At 33.1% G+C, this 24,959-nt stretch overlaps 1 protein-coding gene across 24 annotated transcripts in view; it reads right to left on the bottom strand.

The window, feature by feature from the left end:
- Positions 1-24,959, bottom strand: part of LOC115222778 (CUGBP Elav-like family member 1-A) — a 166,351-nt gene that overhangs the window by 40,312 nt on the left and 101,080 nt on the right. For 20 of the 24 annotated variants that reach the window (XM_029793191.2, XM_029793204.2, XM_029793240.2 and 17 more), the window contains 8 exons: positions 17,899-17,947; positions 11,914-11,946; positions 7,672-7,803; positions 5,086-5,165; positions 4,194-4,331; positions 4,015-4,099; positions 2,907-2,978; positions 975-1,178 (listed from right to left, as the gene is read on the bottom strand). In XM_029793191.2, coding sequence (XP_029649051.1) covers positions 975-1,178; positions 2,907-2,978; positions 4,015-4,099; positions 4,194-4,331; positions 5,086-5,165; positions 7,672-7,803; positions 11,914-11,946; positions 17,899-17,947 — 793 coding nt within the window. The remainder of the gene's footprint in view (positions 1-974; positions 1,179-2,906; positions 2,979-4,014; positions 4,100-4,193; positions 4,332-5,085; positions 5,166-7,671; positions 7,804-11,913; positions 11,947-17,898; positions 17,948-24,959) is intronic. The other 4 variants (XM_036514249.1, XM_036514242.1, XM_029793155.2 and 1 more) reach the window with 2 other exon arrangements.

Raw genomic sequence — 24,959 nt, 5'->3', positions numbered from 1 at the left:
ATTAGAAGCAATTATCAGCTTAGTTATTTTACACAAATAAAGAACATTTTTGGAGATATCAGAAATAAAATGAAAATTACACTACAGACCAATATAGTATTTGATCAAAATACTAGCGACCACTGTAGTTGACATACTGTACACAATGAAATGAAACTGATTCAGTTCAGTAACTTACACTTTGGTGACTGTGACAAGATAGTCAAATCCCCAAATCTTTCAAGTCAAACAATTTTCCTTATTTTAAGCTTGCTTGGGTCACAATATGCCCCATTTCTACTGTTTGTGGTCAAATGAAGAGAATGTTGAGATTACTGGATACTCAACCAACTTCATATTCCTTCCTTATATGATACAAATAAAATAAAACTTATAAAATTCGAAAGAATTGGATAAAAATTTTGAGGGCAAAACATGTCATTTTTGCTGAGCAATTAATTTACTCCTCCTCAAATTCGTACCATTGTTAACACTTATCTAAATGTAGAAGTGCAATAGATTTCATTTAAGATAAGAATGTTTCTAACAATGACCAAGCATTCACTAAACTGTAAATATATATTTTGTAAATGAAACATATATTTACAAGCAGTGGAAGCTTACAGGGAAAAAGAAAATGATTGTTTAGTAAGTAAAAGCAGTTACAATGTAAGACTAGTAGTAGAAGTGTAGTGGTGATGGTAGTGGTGGCAGCAGTGACAAGGATAAGAGACCCACAGGAAAGTAGTTCAGTTAATAAGGACTGGATGAAAAGGCAGGTAAAACTATTTAGCTATTTCTATACAAAGACAATCCCAGAAGAAAGTGAAAGAGAAAGAGAGAGAGAGAGAGAGAGAGAGAGAAAAGGGGGAATGTGTAAAGATTGCAGTGATGAGGGCAGCTGCATAACATGAGCATGGCCAAACCAAACCCAAAGCATTCCACCATTGCTGGTCAAATCAATGCAAACCAGTTAAGATGAAGGTTTTAAGTACCTGTTGCAGCTGACGAACAGCCACTGTTATTGCTTCCCCCCAGCGACGCCATTGTGGCTGCTGCCGCTAAGGCTGCCGCTGTCGCTGCAGCAGACGGAGCAGTGGACAAGGTAGTGGAGGAGGAGGAGGAAGGGGAGTATGCAGAAGGACCATTGTTATTCGTTAGACTGCCAGTGTTTAACCCAGCCAGGGCTGCCAGTATGCCTGCAGGTTACACAGGACACAGAAAAACAAAGTGTCAGAATATCAGACAAAAGAATAACGGCAACAACAAACAATCAAATCTAAGAAACATTGTGAACAATAAAACATTGAATAAAATATTAAAAAAAAAAATTTCAAATCAAATATTAAAATGGTAATTACTGTAGCACAAATAGCAGCCAGTGTAAACAAACAAATATTTTTGTAATGAATCAAAGGTTACAGATAATAGCAGTAATTAAGAGAGAAAGCCATCACAATTGTTCCGTCTGGACATCCTTCAAAACAAAACACCTGAGGATGGATGATGGATCAATGGAATGAAAATAAGTTTAAAGGAGAAAACTTATACATAATAGAGTAAACTGGTATCTTTGTCACCAATGTACAGTGTCAGCCAAATTAGAATGACAAACATTGAAATATTAATATTTAAATAGTTTGAAGAGTTACCAATGGCATGTGAATTTATACTGATGAACAATTAAAATTCCACTGGAAATGAAAATAATTTTCGCCATCCACAAGTATTTATTCTTTGAAGATAAATGTTGAAAAGTAATGAAGGAGTTAAAGTACAAAACTTTAAAAAATATAAACAGCTTGATGGTATAAATGGAATAGTAGTGACTATAAGCAACATGATTCTAATTCTAGATATTACTACATGTACTAAAAACAGAAAAAGAATACTAAACAGACAATAGGGGAGAGTAGAAAGACTAAACTAAGTAAACATGGGCAAAATGATAATGTCATAACATTTTGTCAAATTGCTTTAAATTGAACACATAACTGTAAAAGAAAAATATAATAAAGAGATCATTTCCATGTAAAATTATAAATGTTTTGAAAGTAATGATGAAATAATGCTTAAGTAAATTGCAAGACAAATTCTAATACAATTTAAATGGAGCCAAAATGAAGGAAAATCTACAAGTATGTGAAGAACATTTCTAATACTCTTTTACTGCTTTATATACTCCTCACCCCCCACCCCTATATCAGCAGGTGCTAAATCACATGTTGGCACAATTCATTATACCAGTTAGTGTCTTACCAACTACTATGTCTCTGAAAGCTGGAACAGAACTTGTTACTGTAGAAAGCCCGGAGCAGAAACTGATGCCCACGTGAAGAACATTAGAGCTTATTATGCCTCTCATAATAATTGCTAATATTGTGCTTGTTATAATAGGAACTAATAAGGAAATCAAGTCAATTATAAAAACCCCATATTTTTCTAAAATGTTGAGTTACAAAACTTAATAAAGACACTTAATAAATAATAAGGCTTTTAAATTAAGAATCAGATTTCAACATTAAAAAAAAAAAGGGTAGTGGAAACCACATTTGGCAAAAAAAATCCTATTCTCAAACTATTTTTAAAAATCAGAAATTACAGAAATCAAATTATAATCAACTCCTCCAAAATGTGCATGTGAAAGTAGAATCCTGTCTTTTGATACTAGTCCTTTCGGTCATTAAGCAGCCACTCAGAAGTAATGCCAACAAACAACCAACAGGTTATGTTAGAATAATAGATTAAGAAGCTGCTAATGACACCTAGTTAAGTCAATGGGAGGTTGAGTTATAAACGAAAGCATGTGAAGAGCTACGTGCTAAATCAACAATATACAAATAAAAACAGTTGTAGATGAGAGGTTAAAATTGAACAAATTCAAAAGCAGGCAGATTACACTATTTCAATATAAGAGGAAAAGTTACCTGGATTATTGCCAGTTGCGGCAGCTGCAGCGGCAGCAGTCAATAACTGCTGGATACCCATGGTATTCAAGCCTTCAAAGGAAACAAGTAACAAATTTATATGCAGACCCTCAACAAGGAGCAGCTAAATGGAAACAAAATCATTAAAAATGAAACGGTTGTTAATAGGTATTTATCGAGACCTACAAACTTATCATGTACATATTTACACAAATACATACAGCATCAGATTAAGAATGGTCAGAGGGTGAACGTGTGCATAACAGAATGCAACACTACATTGTGTGCAGAGAGGGAAAGGTAATCTTATTTTTAACTACCCACAAGGGGCTAAACACAGAGGGGACAAACGATTTAAGTCGATTACATCGACCCCAGTGCGTAACTGGGACTTAATTTATCGACCCCGAAAGGATGAACGGCAAAGTCGACCTCGGCAGAATTTGAACCCAGAACGTAACGGCAGACGAAATACCGCTAAGCATTTCGCCCGGCATGCTAACGTTTCTGCCAGCTCGCCGCTGAGAGAGAAAGGTAATCATACTGAAGATGGTCATGCTGCAGAATATCCAAGTACAAAAAGGCCAACTCCTTCAACCTCACCATTTCCTTATCACATCTTATTCCTCAAAAGTTCCTTCCCTGTGGATATTTACTCTTGCAACCATCAACTTCTGACCTTTCAGATGAAAAGGTTAGTATAAGAGCCTTTCTCCCTCACGTCCCTCTATCAAACATAAAAATATATTTGTGTGCCCTATATTTTTGGATAAATGTAGCATTTTGCATAAATATATGCTATATTTCTGTATAAATGTGTGTAAATACTGTATTTGGTGAGTTTTTTAAATAGATTAGGTGAGTATGCAAGATATGTGACAGAAATGGTAGATGGGGGTGTAGTGGTGAACAAGCATGGAATGTAGTGTAAAACAGCAGAAAGGAAAGGGGGTGGTATTGGACATGTACTGACAATGTGGTATGGCTGTAATATCTATGTATAAACACGGTGTAGACAATAGTTGTTATGATAAGAATATTGTAAATAAGCAGAAACCACTGCAGAAATATATACACATGCACATGAACGAAAAGTAAATATACTTACCAACATTACCTAAATTACCGTATCCTCCCCCCATGTTGCCACCTCCACCTCCGCCGCCACCACCAGCTGCTGCTTGTTGTAATAACTAAAAAACAAAAACATGGAAATTGGGGTATATTTTATGGCAATTATGAATCCACTATAATATCACAACTAACAGAAGTGACACAGTTACTTACCGACACATACTGAGGGGCCAGTGGACCTAAACCTCCCAAAGACAAATTCCATAAATTAGCATTCATTTGTTGCAGTTTTTTAGCTTCTTTTTCCCTCTGAGTATCTGCAAACTTTACCACCAATGGTGAAGAACACCCCTGCAACAAAATTTACAAATATGCATCAATTACTATTAATAACAGATGTTTCACAAGTTAACTGCTTTACTTAATCAAGACAATTATGGCAATAATGCACTGAGCATGTAACTAATCGATTAATATTTTGAACTGAAATCACATGGAATGAAACTGCCATGAAAAACTGATTTTAGTAGCAATTTAGATATTAGTTAATGCATCTAGCAATTAATTCAAGGCTGCTACAAAGATGGATTTATGCAAAATATAACAAAATACTGAGGAAATTATTCTTATTCTGTTTCTCTGGATGCAGGCATAACCATATGGTTAAGATAATTGCTTTGCACCCATATGGTTCTAGGTTAAATTCCATTGTGTGGCATCTAAGGCAACTGCCATCTGCAGTATATTTTGCAAATAACATTTTTAAGTAGAATTTGAGAGACAGAAACCATACAAAGCCTTTATGCACATGTGAGATTGCATAAGTTTTGTTTTTCAATGTGTCAAGTTATGTCCCTTTACACCTAAACCCAATTAGCAGCATCATAGGACTGACAAAATACCCAAAAAGAAATCAGTAGTGAGGTTCAGATGACTGGCTAAAATGCCTTGATGTTGCTATAATCCAACAAGTAAGACTAGTAAAGGAATCTGAGCCAAAAATTTTACTAAAACTGAAGTTAAATAGTAGAAATTAATGGGAAATATTTGTAAGTTACTGGAATAAAATCATTATCTAAAATGGAAAATATAACTATATACCAACCTCCATTGTTTGTGAATGATGCATATTTTTGATGGCATTCTGAGCACTCTGTCGGTTATTAAATGTAACAAATGCACAACCTGGATAAAAGAATGGCATGTGATAGGAAATATATTTTACAACAAAATAACATTTAAAAGAAGTAGCTAATAGTAAATAAAAAACATCCAATGTTGATTACCCAAGTAAGGATGGATATCGGAGCCCTGACAATGACCCTTTCACTAATCTTAATGTACCTCAAAGCTTGCCCCTGACACTGCTCACTAACTCAAAAGCAAGAGACAGTTGTTAATCAGCTCTAACATCCAGAATATCTTTCCTTCTTCAAAGCCAGATGTACTACTGGCAAGATACTCTCTATTTCATTCTCCAGTGACCTCTCCTCTCCAAGAAATGAAAGCAGCCCTGTTGCCTTCAACATTAGCAAGCTTTCAGCTGTACCTGATATGTGCATCTCCTGACAATGGGCTTTACCCATCTCACATCTCTTGGAATGACAGCTTCCTAACAGATTGCATTATCATAGCCCATGCTGATAGAGCTGTCTTTGATTTGCTTCATCTGATTCGAATATCACCATTGGTATGCTCCAGGGTCCAGTTCTGTTCACCACCTTCTCCTATCACACCAACAACCTACTTGTTATCACTAACCACATTTACTGCAGATAATGCCACAACTTAATCTTCTCCACACAAACATCATCCAAATGCAACCTAAGCACTTCATTGTAAACCTGCACTGACTCCATGAACAGAGTCACAATTACTACATGTATGTATCGAAATAACATTACTGCACTCCTGCTTCAAAAGCCAGGCCACAACTACCACTGACGATCTCTCTTGGTAAATAGACAGCTTCAACATTGCAAAGACCAGCCTTTCTTTCCAGAAATAGAAAATACTTCCACCCTCAAAAACAAATAAAGATTTTACAAGATTCAGATGAGAACTATAATGGACAATTACAACTTCTCACACAACTACCACAATGCTGCTGTTACACAAGCAGACATCCCTGACTGTATCCAAAGAAATGCTTTTGGACTGATTGATATGAAATCACTGACCAGTAGAAAGCAAGATCAAGTTCACAGTCTCCTGGCTTTCTTTCTACAGTGGCCTCTGCTTCTCTGAGATGGCTACTTTCATGATACTTCCACTTAGCACTCCTAACACACGCATCTTTCAAGCTTTCATCATATATATATATATATGTATATATATATATATATATATATATATATATATATGGTGTGTATACCCATTCATACTAATGACTATGGTCCTCTGGAATTATTCCCCTGTACACAAGATTTTCTTCAGCCATCATCTTGTAACTGTTTAAGCAGGATATTAATCTCACTCGAATCTGAGGATCTACAGACAGATATAGCTTTAAAAAAAGGAAATGGGGCTTGTATTGGTACAGATCTTATGTCACTGTTTGTAGTGTCTAGCATAGATTAATCTCAATTTTATCACAACATCTCTTTCTATGTATTTAAATCCTGACTAAATTAGCAAAGTGAACAATTTTTGTCCTCAATTCTGTGTGTACTGAAACTAATTAACATCTGAATATTAGCTGTTTTTTGTGTTCTTTCTAAACACACTAAATAATCTTTTGTAATTAGGAGTATAAGTTGTGTACTGTTTCTGCAAATATTACCATTTATTGTTTCACACTGTGTTATCACAAAAATTAATTGATTTACATCTTCAAATACATTAGGGTTTGAATTTACAAATTATAATGTTTATCCAACATTATTTATCTTCACATGAAAGAACACTGCATGAAACAAAAGTAACATTATTCAAAACAGCTAAGGATAACAAAGAGTCTTTGTTTGTCTCAGTTCAATAAACAGCTACTAGAGAAATAAGGTAGCATGGGTGGGGGGAGAATCGGTGAAGATACAGCATACTGCCTCAATATATCTCACCCAACCCATGGAAAAATCAGAATTAAAGAAGAAAAAAAAACAACCATGTGATGATAATGAGAGCAATGATATTTGTAGAGAACATCAAAATATAAATACAAAATTAAAATCTGAGAAATGTTGAAACAAAAACTAAGAATTCAATTGAAAAAAAAAAAACAACATCCTGCAGTTGAGGCTTGTTATCTCTGGAAGCCTTATTCTACTGATTAACATAATTTTCTATCATTTCATCCTTATCACTTAAGTCCTGTATTTTCTCAAAACCTTTAACAAAATCTCAGTCAAATGCAAAACTAAGCTCCTCTTGTCAGACCTTTTCTTTTCTTTTTAACAAGTGCACTGTCTTCTACATACATGATTATTTCTTTTACAAATGCAGTTAGCTTCTACAACAAAAGTGGTGGTTGAAACAATATGGAAGTTTGAAATTTCATACAACCTCAAGTGAGGTTTATCCAAAGAAAAACAAGTGCTGAATGTTTCCATTAAAACACTGGATTTACTCTGCAACTATCGCAAGTAAAAATGTTGCTCTAAATTATTCTAGTACATTTGGTTTTTGTTCCCCTCCACCAACCTGACACTGGTATTATAAGAGAAAAAGTGGTGAGAAAAATGTTGACACTTACCTTTACTTTGCCCACTTTGGTCTCTTAATACTGTACAATCCTCTATTGATCCATAGTTAGAAAACAATATCCGTATATCACTTTCATTGTATTTCTTTGAGATCATACCAACAAACAGCTTCCTTTCTTCAACTGCAAACACAAGAAATAGAATTTTCAAAGAAATAGTAATACACAATGTCAATAATGCTTAGCTAGTTTACACTGCCAGAAAATGTAACCTTTAAACTATTCCACAAATTAAACAATCCATCCATAAAAAGATCAGAGTAACTTTAGGGGAGTCAATATCCCATTTATGTATTTATAATGGCAAATAATGCCATTAATATATTTATATATAACTTGAAGTAAAAGAAAGGTGAGACGAATAAATTTAATTTAAGATATAAGCTAACAATATATATATTTTCATAATACAAATAAAATAGATTAACAGAAAACAGGTACATATTGAATATTTTCCTACTATGAAGCAAAGCTCTAATTTTACACCAAAAACTGAAAGCTGCTTTATAAACACCCAACATCAATGTCATCACTTCTTCATAATAACAAAAAATTTTTTTCGTTATTTAGACTTAACAATATACTCTTCATAAGGCATAAACTTCTATAATTTCCCAATAGAATATAAATGAAAATTAAATGATATTTCTAACATAGCTTCCAACAAATACATACATTTGATGAAGCTGAATATTTTTAGTCAACAAAATGAGATACAAACTTAAAAAATATAAGTGAAATAAAATCACAAGTCTGCCAGCAATTCCGAGGGGAGGAGGTTAATTTATTCCATTGACCCCGAAACTTCAATGATATTTTATTTATCAACCTTAAAAGGATGGAAGGCAAAGATGATCTCGGCAGAAGTTGAACTAAGAATGTAATCAACCGGAAGAAATACCACAAAGCATTTTTCCTGATGCTCAGGCAATTCTGCGAGCTCCTAATACCATACATGACACTGCCAATGTCACTGACTGCCAGATGAAAGATATCAATATCACACCTAAGGATATGCTGTAACACAAACTTTCATGATGCCAACAACAGATCTAAGTAAGATCATTTCTTTCAGCTCTGTGTTCAAATTATGCAGAACAAAAATGTTAAAAACTAAAAACTTGTAACACACTGCAATTAAACATGAAATGCTAACCTTCTAAAAGATAAAAACTTTTCTAATCAATATTACAATATTGGACAAATATTTCCTGGCTCTCTGACAGATAATATCAAGCTGTGAAACCATTTAGTAGATGAAAATATTGATTCTTTTTGATTGCAGCTGAATGGCAAATATTCCTCATATTTGTTGAGAATTTAGTTAATTAGTTGGAACAAACAACTGGTAAATATAATGACAGACAAAACAAACAATTTTAGCTCACAGAGACAATATAATGCAATCAACACAAGTATTTTACCAGCTAACCAATCATTGTTCAGCCAAATCAGTTCTCATCAACATTCAACTGTAAATGCGTAAGTAAATTAATTAAAACTAATTAAAGATGATTGCTATCCCTTGATTGCAAAGACATTAACATACATGTTACCATTATATACCTTTATTGTCCTATGTGCATGTCTGATCAACACATTCTACCTTGTTCAAAAAATATTGTCCAAGTTTCTGATACATTATGACAAGAATTTTACTATTTACAAAAAATATTCAGTCTAACTAGAGTGACAAAGCCAAGACCAACGTAGGGGGAAATTAGTCTAGCTAGAGTGACAAAGATCACTGAGACTGATGTAGAGAGTAATCAGTCAAATGAGAGTAACAAAGACCATCAAAACTAATGTACAAAGTAATCAACCTAATGAGCGATGAAGACTAATGAGACTTACATACAGAGTAATTAGTCTAACTAGAGTGACAAAGATAATCAAGACTAATGTATGGTTATCAGTCTCATGAGAATGATCAAGACCAGGGAATGAAAGTCTAACTAACATGACAAAAGGCCACTGAATATCATAACCAATCTAATAAAAGTTAAAGAACATTGAGACCAATACAAATTTTGTTTATAGTTTTAAGCAGAGAATACAAAAAATAAAAATGGATATTATATATTTACTAAATGTTTTTTTGTAAAGAAGAAGAATGTGTAAATGTATTAACATGGAGTCAGGATTTAAAAAAATACATAAATGTTAACAAAGTAAACTGCTACAGCATTTTTTAACAAAAACATGTAAAATTGGTAAAACTGTATGATACATATTTGTTTCCTACACTGCATAAAAGATGCCACCAATACCATGTGAAGTTTCAGATTCCAAAAGAAAATGATTGTAAGTTGAGAAAACAAGATGGGTTGGGGGAACTACAACATACAGCGATAGCTGGAAGAACAATTGAGAATTGAAATGATGAAGTAGATAGACTGTTTAGACAGCAAGGATAGGATATTAATAGAAGCAAGGTAAGTATTTTGAAAACAGGATTGTTTAGTTTCTACATAACATACACAACAGTATGAATGGCAGCAATTAATATTTTAACTATACATTTAAGTGTGATAAAAGCTAAATGGTAGGATTTGTATAATTCTTTGTGAGTTTAGGATACTTAAAAGATAACAGTGCCAAAAACAGCTATAACAACAGTGAGGTCACTTGCATTATATAACCAACCACAGTTCATTAAAACAATCCCGTGAATCAAACTACAAATCATGAGATGAACCAGTTGTCAATATACTGCACTCCACAGCCATTTGCTTCAAATTCTATTTACTTATTTGGCTTTTCTACATAGGAAAGAGTAGTTTGAATACCTAACCTCATAGTTGCAGACAATACAAGACCATCAGATAACATTCTGGAATAAATATGAAACTAAAATCTATTGCTGTCATTCAGAATTGAGTCTAGAATATTTTAAAAATCGTAATAGTGAAGAGATAAACAATAAAATAATTTTGTCAAAGTGCAGAAAGTGTTTGTGTGTGTGTGTGTGTGTACATGTCCGCATGTGTACACATGTTAATGCTTTGTTTCCAATGCTCCAGGGACAAATGCCAGTCAGCCAGCCAAAGTGTGAATGCCTAAGAGGCTATGTAGAAAGTTTCCACTAACCCTTGTCTTGGTAGTGCTAACAAAGAACACTTGTAACCACAATTAGAGGACTATGGGAAAAATATATATTTCAAGTTTGTAGAAACAAAATCCAGACAAAAGCAATTATGATTCTACAAGTTGAATTCTGAAATAGAATTATTTTTTGACTACATTGTGAGGTACTTGGATGTGTAAAACAATTATGAGTAAAATTGTAAATTTCAGAAGTATACACTGGTGTCCCATAAAGTAAGGATACATGCACTCTTGTACAACACTTTCATGTCTGGTTTTTCATGCTAGCATGGGTTGGATAAACATACACACTTCATAACTGACTGAGAACAGGCTGCTACAAAAACACAAATTAAGATCCATCTAAAAGACCATTTAAATACCATATTCAAAAAGTAAGTTTAAACCCAAATTCTGATATGTACAAAATATATATAATTCTGCAGAACTGTCCAAGAAAAAAATTCAGAAACCATCATTACTTAGGTATCCAAATAAAGAGTACCGCCAGGCATTAAATGTGAGGGTTAATATAACATGGCTTCATCTTTAATGATATATCTTACCCTACCAAATTACAAAGTGAGCATCAGAAATTTTTATTATGTAATTTTATGTAATAACCTCGTCAATGGTTTATAAAACTATCATATGACTAATTAAATGTGTGGAACATGAACAAAAAAAAAAGAAAATGAAACCTTACAAAGCATTACAATATATCATTGACATAGTTTGTACGAAAGACTAGCTAAGAAGAGCGGCCGAGACAGATAATGAAACAACAAAATCCTCTGTAATAAGTTTGAAAGGGTTTCTCATCTAAAATGAACAAGCCAGCAGATGACAACACTGAATAGGAAATGTTTAATGTCAGGATATTTGTAGGGCAAGTAAACTATATTAATTCCTGCTTTTAAAATTAAATCAATAAAATAAATAGAACACATGTTCTTAAGCTACATAAGATCACAAAGGACTATATAAGACCATCAAGAAAGGAATACAAGCACTTCTCAAAAAAGCAAGGAAGTTTTTTTTTCTTTCATCAAAACTAGCTACACAACGACATTGAGCAACATCTATGTCAACAATATCCCAAAAACTTGCTGTTTAAAAAGACTACCAAAAAAATCAATACGATACCTTTAGCCCCAAATCTGGGTACTCCGTTGATACCTAAAAAAAAAAGTAACCATTATATAGACAAAACAACTTTGACACTATGGCAAAGAACAGGACATCAAAGTGACTGAAACAACCAGAAGAATTTTGAATGATGAGAGGAAAAATAATGTCCAAGAAGTATGAGTGACAAGGTGTCTACTACATAAGATTACCATAATGATCTAAACGAACACAGATAATTTCATCAGGTTAACATTTTCAACCTTTTACTTTAAGTAATTTAATTTCAACATATACATTTTTTGATTTATATTTCTGTAAGGAAACTGTCAGCCAACTGAATGTAAAGCAAAGTGACCACTGACACAATTTTGAACATCTTGAACATTATCTTTTACTGATTAATATAAAGTAATCAGCAGTTGTCATTTTACATAAAATTTTCAGTCACTCTTTTACAACAATGTATAGCTAGCTTTAGCATTGGAATAAACATCATGTACAACTTTGTGTGGAATAGTTAAAAAAAAAATAATAAATAAAAAAAAAATCAAATTAAACTCTGTGATTTACACTGCTATTTCCACACAGCAGTTTGTACAAGTCTGGCAGTACATAAAGAAGAACATGTATGGATTTCAGTTAACAGTAATGAGAAGAAATTTTAAATTTTGGCAAGCTGTTGTTTTCCAATGCTGTTAATAACATATGAATCTAGTCTCTAATTTAAATAGATGGTGCAGGTATATACCTAGACTAACAACTAATATTACTAACTACGAATATATACATGTTCTGTGGTTACAAGATAATTCTCAAACCAAAAGGAATGCCAAAATCCAGAATTTCTTCCACTATAAACTAATGCTGAACATCCAAGAACAAACATTAACTTTCGTCAATCACATACCTGTTTGATCAGTCTTAACACTACTTTATTGAAACTGAAAGGTGAAAACAGATACCAAAAGCCATTCAATATAATGGTGAAAATGCCTCAAAACTGACTACATCCACCTATTTAGTGTGGATAGACCATCCACTACAACTATTCATGATTAGAATCAAAAGTCCACATCCGATGGTAAATTTACGAAAACAGAAATGTCTATGAGGTTGAAATAGTAGCTTTTCTAAACAGTTAGACTATTGCCTGAGACAATACAAAGACTGACAGCAACGTAAAACTTGTCTGGGGCTGCATATATATATGCTATATATCTGATGGCTAGGTAGATTAGTTTGAGGCTATACCACCTCCTATAAATGCCAACCAGATAAGTCTCTATGAAAAAAGCTGCCAGTAGTAGATTAGAACTCTAGTGAAAATATTGTAACCACTGCTCTATCTAACTTTAGTGCAATCATCATTGCATGGCTTAACAGATATTACTAAATGAAGATATACAACATCATATAGAAAGGATTGAAGTGATTAAAACTGAAATGTAATAGCAATTTTTTTACAGCTGATATAGATATAGCTATAATTATAAAAAATCATATTTTATTTCAACATCAAATTAGTTAAAATTTCCTGAAGGTTTCCTAATCATTTTGAACAAGGATATATAACTAACTCATATGAGACTTATTCCAAACTTTGTTCCAAGCTACTACCTATAAGATAGTCCTCGTTTTTTACCCACATGGAACAACACATCTAAATATCAATCAAAAAATTTTTTTTTATTATTATTATTATTATTATTATTATTATAATTTTAAAATTTTCATTCACTTCAGTTTTTTGTAGTTTACACTTCACTGTTGAATTAGCATGGGTTGTTAAATCTAGTGATTTAGACAGAGAAGCAGCAACGCTTTGCTTATTTTCAGATCTGATTCAAGAAAGTATGACTTTCATATGAGCTGTCCGAAACCTCAGTCAATCAGCCATTAATAATTACTAAACTGTGACTAAATCACAACTGGAGAGTACTGCCTATAGAGACACAAACAGAGACATGAACACTGCTAAAAAAATGAATACATAAAACATTCTTTTCAAATGATTCATCTAAAAATATAATATTTATAAAACAGCAAATTAAAAACACATTTCATATTTAATCAGCTGAACATTTTTTTTAAATTTCTAAATTTCACATTTAGCTCAAAAGAACAATAAATACTGGAAGATGAGTATATAGAATGGTGCAATTTAGCCTATATTTAGCTTCACCAACAACTCTCTTATCACACAGGTTGCTGTTTGAAGAGGAAGATAGAGGAACAAAGATATAGAGAGGGGGGGCTTTCCTAGAACTGTTTATATTTTGCAGACAGACATGAGTCATAAATATTTGACATTCCATGCTAAGAGACAATGTAAAGCTTCCACTGAGTAGAGGACCTGAAAAGATTCCATACACTTCCTGAAAAGATTCCATACACTTGAGTTAAATATGAAAAAAAATATACCAAGATTTGTCACTCTAATCATACTACCAAATATCTTTAGATTTCCAAAAGAACTGATTATTTCACAACAGCACTATATTTCACTATATAAGATATTGTAATATAACAGAAAAAATAAGCTTCTTCTGATCACCAGTAAAAGTTTGATACTATTTTCCACAGAAACAAAAAAAATAACATCCCCATATTTCAATTAAAACATTTACTCAAGTGCATAAAAGAAAAGCCTTCAGAGTATATAATGTCTGAATACAGGAAATTCCTAAAATAATGAGCTAATTACAAATCAGGAAAAAATAGCAGAGAGATAGCTTTAACAAGACTGTGATGATTTATGATGTGTAAAGTCATTTGAAATAGAAGAGTAATAAAACGTCATCTGTAAATTGGCACAATGATATACGTGTACACGTGTATAGACACGCAAGTATGGAATGAACTTGAAATAACAAAAATAGACAAAAACATTGCCATATTTTCAACCAATCATTACAGACTTCACAATGAAGAGTAACCAGCAGTGTTATTGATAGTACAGGGATGGCCAAAGTACAAAAAATAGCTGTTGATGCTCAACTCTTATTACTCTATTTACTATTATTTTTAAAGCCATTTCACTAATATTAATTAATGGCTAAAAGAGACTCCTTTCCACAACCAAATCTTATGATTTGCACAACAAGCTAAGCAACAATTATGGACAAAAAAAGAAAAAAAGAAAAACACTTTTGTGATAAGACTTTTAACCCTTTAGCAGCCATATCCTGCCCAAATAATCTATTTGTCTCAAGTTCAAACTGGCAGATCTAGCTTCTCACACCTACTCTACAACATCATTCTATAATAAAAAGCATTACATTTGAACAAGTAATCTGAATACTAAAGGGTTAAAATGCTTCACTTACACAAACACACATTACACTGCCATCCAAATTTGATTATTAATATTGAAGCAAGTGATAAGTACTCTTTTACTGTGATATAAGCTTGTATGTAAACAGTTAATTGTACTTCAGATCACATTATAATTGAAAGCATTTAAATAGTAGCCGCATCACCAGTGACATACTGTCTGATTCCTCCTCCTATTGTCTGTCCTTCAATGTGGAGTCAATAAAATAACATGTCAACAACATCCCTGTCAACCCTAACATTTGTGGCCTGGTACCAAAGTTGAATCGTAACTATTAACAGAGGGCAGCATTATGTGGTTATGAATCTCACTTCACAATCTGTGAAACTGTGACCAATGCGTGGCACATTGGATAAGTGTCCTGTACTATATCCTCAAGTTGACCAGTGCTTTATAAATTAAATTTGGCAGAAGACAATTGTACAGAAACCCACTGTGTGTATGTGTGTGTCTTTATTGCATCAACACCAATCGACAAGCAGTTATGTTTATCTTCTACTGCACATGGAATATATCATCATTGAATGTCCACTTTTCCATGATTGCATAGGTCAGATGCAATTCAGTGTGGCAGATTTTTTATGGTCAAACATCCTATCTGTTGCAAAACCTCACGTTTTTCAAAAAAAAACTAATATTTTCCCAACCCAGTGAACATGAACAATAAAATGGCCAGATAAGTTTTCGCAGGATATGATTGCTTAGCTTGGGATACAATTGAAGGCATCTGCTCATGAAACTGAATTTGAAACAATGTGATTGTGAAGCAAGACACCAAGCAGGATATCCAGACACTCACAGTCTTGTCTAAGTTTAAAAGCAGTTGCACAAACAAGGTTAGAAAAACAGGAATTAATTTTATTATCTTCAGGGTGGATTCTTTTACTTGTTTCAGTCATTTGACTGTAGCCATGCTGGAGCACTACCATAGCAATGTCAGAGCATTAAATGAAATGCTTTGCAGTATTTGTCTCAATTCTTTATGTTCTGAGATCAAATCATACCTTAGTCAAGCTCTGAGATCGATTTAATTGACTTAACTCTCCCCACCAAATTTCAGGTCTTATACCTATGTTAAAAATAATAAGTCTTCCTCAGAACATTCCTAAATCACATTGACTGTACTCATCAGCCCTGCAAGAATGAACACAAAATTTTTAATTTGCTTTGCAAAAACCTGGTGAAAAAAGCCAAAATTAGAATTACCACTGCCTGTGTCAAATCAATATATGTATAGCCTTAAGCATCGTTGCTGAGTACCTGCTATTGTTTGACAAAATAGGTCATATGCTAATATGAGTGAGAATGTGCCCATGTGCTTTAGTCTCCCAGAAACCAATTACAAGTGTTTATATCCTTATTTGGCAAAAACTTCACAAACGCAAATATGAAATTTTCTTTTTTAAATCAATCTCAAAACCAAGATTTTAGCAGTAGCAAAGTGGACAATTGTGAAATAAACAAATGATTCAATAAAGATTTAAATAGATTATTTAATTCAATAGGACCTACAAGCCCAATACTATACCTCATAGGTTGTCTTACAAAGTCTTTTAATGGAAAAGTTGATTGCTGCCATAGACAAAGTAATTTCTATCCCACTGATATCATTGGTCAAGAACAAGAAATGGTATTTCTATTAAGAACATGGATAAATATTAATTTTGTGTGTGTATGTGTGTGTGTGTGTGTGTGTGTGCATGTGTGATTGTGTATGTACTTCAGTAATTAGATCTCTAATCGAAAATCTTAGTGAATCTAATCCAGATTGCTTTCAATCAAAAGTTTCCCCAGGAACATGAATATTACAAAAGAAGTGGAGGGAAGTGCAAGTTTCAATTCATTGCAGATTGAATAGGAGAATTGCAAATTGCTTGGTATCAAAGTTAATTATTGACATCCTTTACAAATGTCTATGTTTGAAATATATGGTTTCAGATGATTGGCACAAGATGAGAAAAAGCAGCATTGATTCCAATATAAAAACCAGATATCATAGCTCATTACTTTCAAGTAGCAACAAAGAAGACAGTCCAAGATTATGTAAGATAACTGGAAATACAATCTGACAGACACTTGGCTAATCTACAGCAAAACAAATCTACAAAGTGGCCAGAGTACATTTACTTGTAATAGACAAATGTATTGCAAGGTAAATTTATTAAAAGTCAATAAAATTATATATCCCTACATTAGAATGTTATACATTAAAGAATTCAGCCATCCATACATTATCTAGAATAAAAATAGCAAATGTGAAAATATTTGTATGATTATCAAAATATATAATAAAAACATATTTGTAGCTTGTTTTGTGTTCAGATATCATGCCCCCCATCTATATTCTGGCTAGAATAATACAACAAAGTATGAATTCAATGGTAACAAGGTATTTGCCAATGTAAACAAATTGGCTGAGTGTCACAACAAAAAAGAGAAACTATCTTCTATGTGATGACAGAAGATGTAGGTATATACAGGTTAGCTTAGATTAAAATAGAAGCTGCTGTTTCATGTTTTTAAACAAAACTGACATCGAAATACAAACGTTATTAGGTAGGTAACTAGATGTCTATAGAAATTTCGAGTCTTCATGAAACAAAATGTAATTACTACAGAGAGAAGGGGAAAAAAAGCAATCCTAATAAAACATTGATTACACTTACCATTTCTTTTTTCACTATCAGCGGGTTTCATTTGTATGGGATGATGCATCTGGAAAGGAAAAAGAAAATTGAAAATAAATCAAGAAATAATATAATGATTATGACAGAAAGTGATCTTTACTGGTTATTGAAAACATGAAAGTTTGAAATGGCATGGGAGTATTCCCCCACCCTTTCTTTCAGAAATGAGGTTGGAGACATAACAATGGTTCACATGGAACAAAGCTTTAATGATCTTTTTTTTTTTTTTTTTTTTACAGAGAAAACAGTTACCTCAAAATGAATTTCAGAGTTTACAAGGGAAACAGTTCTTAACCAAAGTGTTTTAAATATTTTGTTTTATGTCCATTCCACTATACATCAAGTATGTTTGTTTTGCTAACTTGATAAATACTACAAAAGGTTTCACCTAGCTGAATGAAACAAGTTGAATAATGTGAGTTCCTTAAGGGAAAATGCAATGACAATGTCATTAACCAATGCAAGTTCGTAACTTTTGCTGTATCAATAACCAATTCATAAATATAAAATTCAAAGAAATTTAGTACCAACACTTCTAGAGTACCATGATATTAGTTTCACCTGCCATTTAAGTACAAAGATACAGTTGTCATGTAACAGAATTTAGAAAAGTGAACAAAAAAAATTTTCAAAAGACAACGCAGAGCATAGAAACTAAGCAAGAATGGAAAACTTTGAAGTTGCTGCCTATTATACAATATAATTACAAATGTGTTTTACAAGCTGCAGTACTTGATATCACAAAAACAATTTAACTTAATGCATAAGATGTTAGATCTATAACTTCAATGTCTACTTGCATAATGACATTAGTGATTATATCAGTGATTCCATTTAATGAAATTACATAGTTTTACTTAACATTTTAATGGTCTTAAGTAGACATATTGAATTACAAACATATTGTGAAGAGGTAGGGATAAGATTTTTATATCCATTTTTCTAAGAATTCATAAAATGATTACTTTTAATGTTTTCAGAAATTATTGAATCAAACCTGTTAAGCTGGAACTTATCTTCGTAATAACCATTATGGTATATAGCAAAGACCAACAGTGGATTCAGATTTTGATAACAGTGGTCAACAAAATTCAACTTTTCTTGAACTGGAGATGAAAATCAGCCTATCTTTAATTTGGGGCTGCTGATTACAAAACCGACACTTCTATTACAGAATTAGGCCTCTTCTCAATTTTTCTAAAAAGATTACAGCACAAGAGGAAGCACTAAGCACCAAGCCAATGAAAAAGAAAAAAGAGATACTTGAAGAATCGAGAAAAAAACCACACCAGGGTCCTGATTCTTCAGATTGGATACAAGGGTGGCAACACCTAAGGCAATAATTTTTCAAGCAGGGTAAGAGTGGAGTCAGAATCCTGATACATCACCACCTCTGCCATTATCAAAGATCTCTGAACAAAGGTCCATTCAATCAGACTAAGGATAAAATAACAATATTGACTACAATACAAATTATAGATGACATTGCACAATATTGTCTATATAATTACTGTAGCTACAGGTAATTTTGAAAGATGATATCTAGAATAATATAGCTTCATTGGGAAAAAATTTGTTATCCTAATCATATAAATTATAGCCATCGTAGCTAGAGGTGACAATTCTTCGAGTAGAGTAATAGCCTAAGCAATAAGTGGGACAATTCTTCAGGTGATTCAAAATGTCTATATTGCAAAAACAACAATTATTACATCATCCACAAGCACATGATGCAATAGTCTTTAATAAAAGCTACAGTTAAAAATTCATTTGAATCAAGTGGCTAGTCAACGTTGTAACTGTGTTAGAACACATCATCATCATTTATCAATATCTATAAAGTTGAAATGTGTAAAAGTTGTCTCATTTTGGGATGGGGACGGTTTAAGGGGTGGTAGATGGGGTCGGATTGGCGCCAAAATTTACAGGGACATGTAAAAAGAGGCGAGGAAGCAACTGGACTAGGTTAGAAACCCCTATCTCAAAAGCTTTAATTACTAGGGCAACAAAACCCAGACTTTGACAAGTGTTTGTTGTTTCTCTCTTTTGGATATCACCCTGTCTTCCTCAATCTCTCTCTCCTTCCTTCCCTCCACTTTCTATAACGACGTTTGACACCTTCCACTCTCACTCCGCCATCTCTCAGTCACTCTTTCTCCCACCACCTCTCTTACTGTACGTTTGTCTGTATCTATAGAGAGAAAGCGTTGACAGCTGCAAAAGTTTAAATATTCCCGCCACAGGTCTTTTAGAACAGTGAATTATTATCGCGCACCACCACTGCACAATCATAACAGATATTATTAATCAGATATATTGTGTTAATTTATATATATGTGTGTGTGTGTGTGTATATAAATATATATATAATGTGTGTATATATATATATATATATATATAATCAATATTTATAAAGCTGAAATGCGAAAAAGTTGTTTGATTTCTTGGTTGTCTCATTTTGGGACAGGAACGGTTTAAGGGGCAGTAGATGGGGTCGGATTGGTACCAAAATTTACACTGGGGTGGGCAATGGTGTGAGGAGGGTTGCAAGTCACTCAGGGCTATCGTTTGGTTGCCATGGTGAGGAATATAAGAAAAATAGAGTTTTATGGGATAGACAGGTTGCGCAGTTTGAATAATGGTAACTTTTCGTGTTGCTGCAGGGACTAGAGGTGGTTATCTTTAATCTAATCTATAAAAAGAAGGCGAATGTTGATACAAATTGGATTTTTATGTAAAAAGGGGTCTAAATGGGATTCAAATTTACAGGAGGAGGTAACTTGAGGTGAGAAATTGATTGGGGGATGTTTAGGGGCACTACAGTGGTTGCTTTGCTGTGAAAACGGGGATTTTATTGATTTTTGGGGGACACTGGGGGGGGGGGTCGAGATTGGACACCTTTTGCCCAATTTCAATCAAATTTTCATCATGGTAATTTAAGCGCGGAAAATGGGTTCGAAATTTAGAAAATTACGGCAAGATTTTTGAAGTTGAAAAAAATTTCTCATTTTTACGTATTTTTGCCTTTTATTTTTTATTGTTTACAGTTTTCATTTTTTCTGAAAGAAATTTACAGTTGCATGTTTAGAGCTTTCATTTTCATGGTCACTCGTCGAAAAATTCCCAAAATAAGGACTAGATTTAACAAAGAAATCCTTTTTTGCCCTATTTTTAATTGCTCAAATAGTGGTACGTACAAAAGGCAAGTGTGCTTTCCGTTGTCACTGCCTGATATTTATGATCTTTCAAAATATTTTCTTTCTTAACTTACACAAGATCTTTTGTTTTTTATAAAAGGGAGAGAGATAGAGAGTAAGAGAAAGCGAGGGAGAGTCCGAGAGAAAGGAAGAATAAGAGTGGGAAAGTGAGACAGAAACAAAGAGGAAGAGTGTGGTGATAAGAAACAGAAAGGAAGCAACATAAAGTAACTACCACACCCTCATCCGCGCGTAGAGTGGGTCACCTTAAGCTAGTCTATTTAAAATACCTTGCAATTGCTAATCAAATTAACACTTTATCCTGTACTCTCACAAAAACTGTTTCACCTTTACTCTCACATATAAACAAAAACAGTGACTTTCTTGTATGCAAATGATACTGATAGTCTCCAAGAAAACCCCCAAATCTGAAAGAAGGATCTTCATTGACTCTCAAACTTAAAGTAAGACTGGTTAATGTGTTGCCAATGATTTTCGTACAATATTCAACCTATATTGAAAGAAATGTGACAACATTAAGTAACTTTTGGTATCTATAAATTGATAGTCTTCACTAGCAAATTTGTAGCAATTTTTATGTTGTGGGTTTCTGGCTTGGACTGTAACTCAAGTATACAAAATGTTGTTTGGATAGGATAGATGCACTAAAGCTTCCTATTATACCACTAAGAAATAACTACAAGAATGTCTTTTGAGCATGGTGTAACACTAAATTGTCTTGTGCAGCCTGAAAAAAAAAAATCAACTTTTCACTATTACATGTTGAAGATGATCTAATGAACAACTTGGCTGAAGCCGTGAATGCTAGCAATTAGCAAAGCAAAATTTGTAGACTGATATTTACAAACTTCTTAGAGACAATACATTTGACATTGCATTTTGGTAGGTAAAAAGTTAACATGAGAGACTTTCAAAATGCTTAATTTTCTCCAAGTTTGGAGCCAACCAACAATTAAGGTGCAATATGCCAATGAGGCTACATTTTTCTTGATTCCTATGTTGATATTTGTCACTGAAAATTACGAAACAGTGATGAGTGAAAGGTTTCACCAGGAAGGATAACATTCTACCATGGAAGGATGTTATCAGGACAACTGGACACTCACTATCAACATAGGCAGGAATACTTATAACATTTATCAAACACAAGCAACCACAAAAATGTATAATACCTTTATTGAAATTTAAAGGTCATGCATTGTTTGATGTTCTTTCTTAGTAAAAATAATGTAACTAATTGCTTGTGTCATACATAATCAATGCACTTATTATATTCTACTCTTTCAGTAAGTTTTAAATAAATTCAAGTGAGACATAACCCTTATCTCCAAAGCTTTGGCAGCCACATGTCTACAGAAAATGATATTCATCTTCCTGTTTAACAAACTGTTTCATTTTATAGAAAAATCGTTTAAACGTACCCTAAGTGAGAAATCAAAAGGAAACTAAATCAAAATATGAGGATGATTTTTATAATCAGCAACTCAAAATTAGTAGAGACCAACTAGTTCTGTCTCTTGTATATTCTGGCTATTAGCCAGTAAACTGATCTAATAACTGAAAATCAGGTTACGATGTACTGCCTGACACATGCAAATAATTTACAATGAATTAAGATTTATTATTAGCCATGGAAAAACAAAAACCTAGCAGTAACATTAGCAATTCTCAATGAAAAATGAATTTTAAGAAATTAAGAATTGATGTCATAGAAAAGTATTGATTTTCATGCGGGAAAATCTTTGTTACATTGACAGCTACAGATAAGTTTCAATTTTATAAGATCTCATCAGTTGCCAGGAGCTGAAAATTAAGCACAGTTTTATTTGGCAAAAAAGGAGTCTAAATGAGAGATGGCTCTTATACTCTTCCTTCACATACTCTCTAACAACTAAATGATAGGAAGGAATGAAGTAGTTCTAAACAAATCCAATACCATCTTGCCCAAATACAAGTCTTGACAAAAAAGTCGTCATCAATAGATTTCACTAAATAATCATTTGTCTATTATTCAGTTGAAAGTTATTTTACTAAATCTCTCATGTTTTTCCATTATTTTGAGAGTGGAAATCACAAAAGCAATATATTTCAAAAGAAGAAAAAGAAAAGTGTCTCAAGAAGCTTAAGGTAGAACCCACTTTTACTTTAATCAGATATTTTTAAAAATCTGAAGCCCAATATAACATCTAGTACCAGAATGATTTGAAAAGTAAGTGAATCATGTACCAAATAGTAAAAGAAAACTTGAAAATGCTTATACTATTTGAAATAACCATGCTGGCAAGTGAGAGGTAAAAACCTGTTTGGAATGTTAAAGCCAAAATGTGAGATACGACAAGGGCTACTCAATAGCTATCTGAGAGGACATAAAAATAGACCAAGTGAAATATCCATTGTCCTAAATATTAATCATAACTAGGTGATATAGTTATTAGAATGGAATAAAAAATTTACACAGGAATAAAACAAATACAATTCTTTCCATAAATATTAGAAAAACAATTGCTTGAAGAGATAACTAAAGAAATTCAGTTCAGAAAAATAAGCCATTTTAAAGTTTGTTAATATATAATAATCAATATACTTTATAATAATGGAGAGGAACTTTAGAACAAAATGAATTACACGAATTTGGACTAATGTAAATTTAGAAAATATAAATGCTAAAAAAAGTCAGTACTTCATTACACAGCAGAAATAAATTTCTCTTCTCCAATACTTTTCTAGCACAAGAAATCCATCTGTGAGAGTCTTGTAGTGGAGTTTAAATGGAAGATCACTCTTGCTGGATAGGTTTTCTATCAACTCTTATCAAGCAGAGGCAGTTAAATCATGACCACCTTGCTTTTCACAACTATGTTGTCTGATGCGTGCATTTATAAGGACGTGTCATGCTGGCTTTTCACAACTATATTGTCTAATGCATCCACTTATAAGGCTGTGTCATGCTGAATCTCCCTGAGAACTATAACAAAGGTATGCATGCATGTCTGTTGAGTGCTCAGCCACTTGCACATTAATTTCATGAGCAGGCTGTTCCGTTGATCTGATCAACTAACACACTCACCACTGTAACCGACAGAGTGCCAGTTACAAGGCAGTAAGATGTGATCTACCAGTTATTTCTAACAGGTTGAGTGTCTCATATTTCAATTTATTTCCATGACAGTAAGAGTCATTTCATTCAGGCTTGGTGGGAGAGGTTCAGTATTTAGTAACAATAGTTTTGCAGATAAAAATCTTGGTAAAAAGAAAAGAAGTCAGGATTGTAATTTACATACAAAAAGACCAGTATGTAAATATGTCCTTTACAGAATGCAAATATTGACAAAGAGAAACCTGAAGACTCTTTCGCTCTCTCTCATACACACTATGGAGAGGAGGAGTAGCAGTATCAGAAATAATGCTAGAAGAGTGCAATGACTTGAAGGTGATAATTCTTTATACATAAATTGAGAGAGGGGGAGGGAGAGAGGTGGGGTGGCTGTAAATAAGGCTGATAAAATTGCTATTGAGTAATTTGCTCCTGAATTGAAATTGAATCTTATAAGATTCAATATATGCCTCCACCAGTGTTCTGAATATTAGTATAGACAAACAGCTACAAATAGGAGAAAAAAAAAACTAGCAGAAAGAAAGGTCAGAGCTAGGGGAGATAACCAAGATTACAAGTGTGTGATTCATCAAGGGTAAATGTTTGAAGAATAGCATCTGACATACAGAAATAAACATGCTGAAAGGTGCTAGTAGATGGAAGTAGTAGTATAAATATGAACGCTTGTTGATATTTATATTATTTACAATTTGTTGCCTGAAACCAGA

The sequence above is a fragment of the Octopus sinensis genome, linkage group LG2, assembly GCF_006345805.1.
Source record: "Octopus sinensis linkage group LG2, ASM634580v1, whole genome shotgun sequence".
NCBI lineage: Eukaryota > Metazoa > Mollusca > Cephalopoda > Octopoda > Octopodidae > Octopus > Octopus sinensis.
This window is presented reverse-complemented; position numbering and strand designations above follow the sequence as displayed.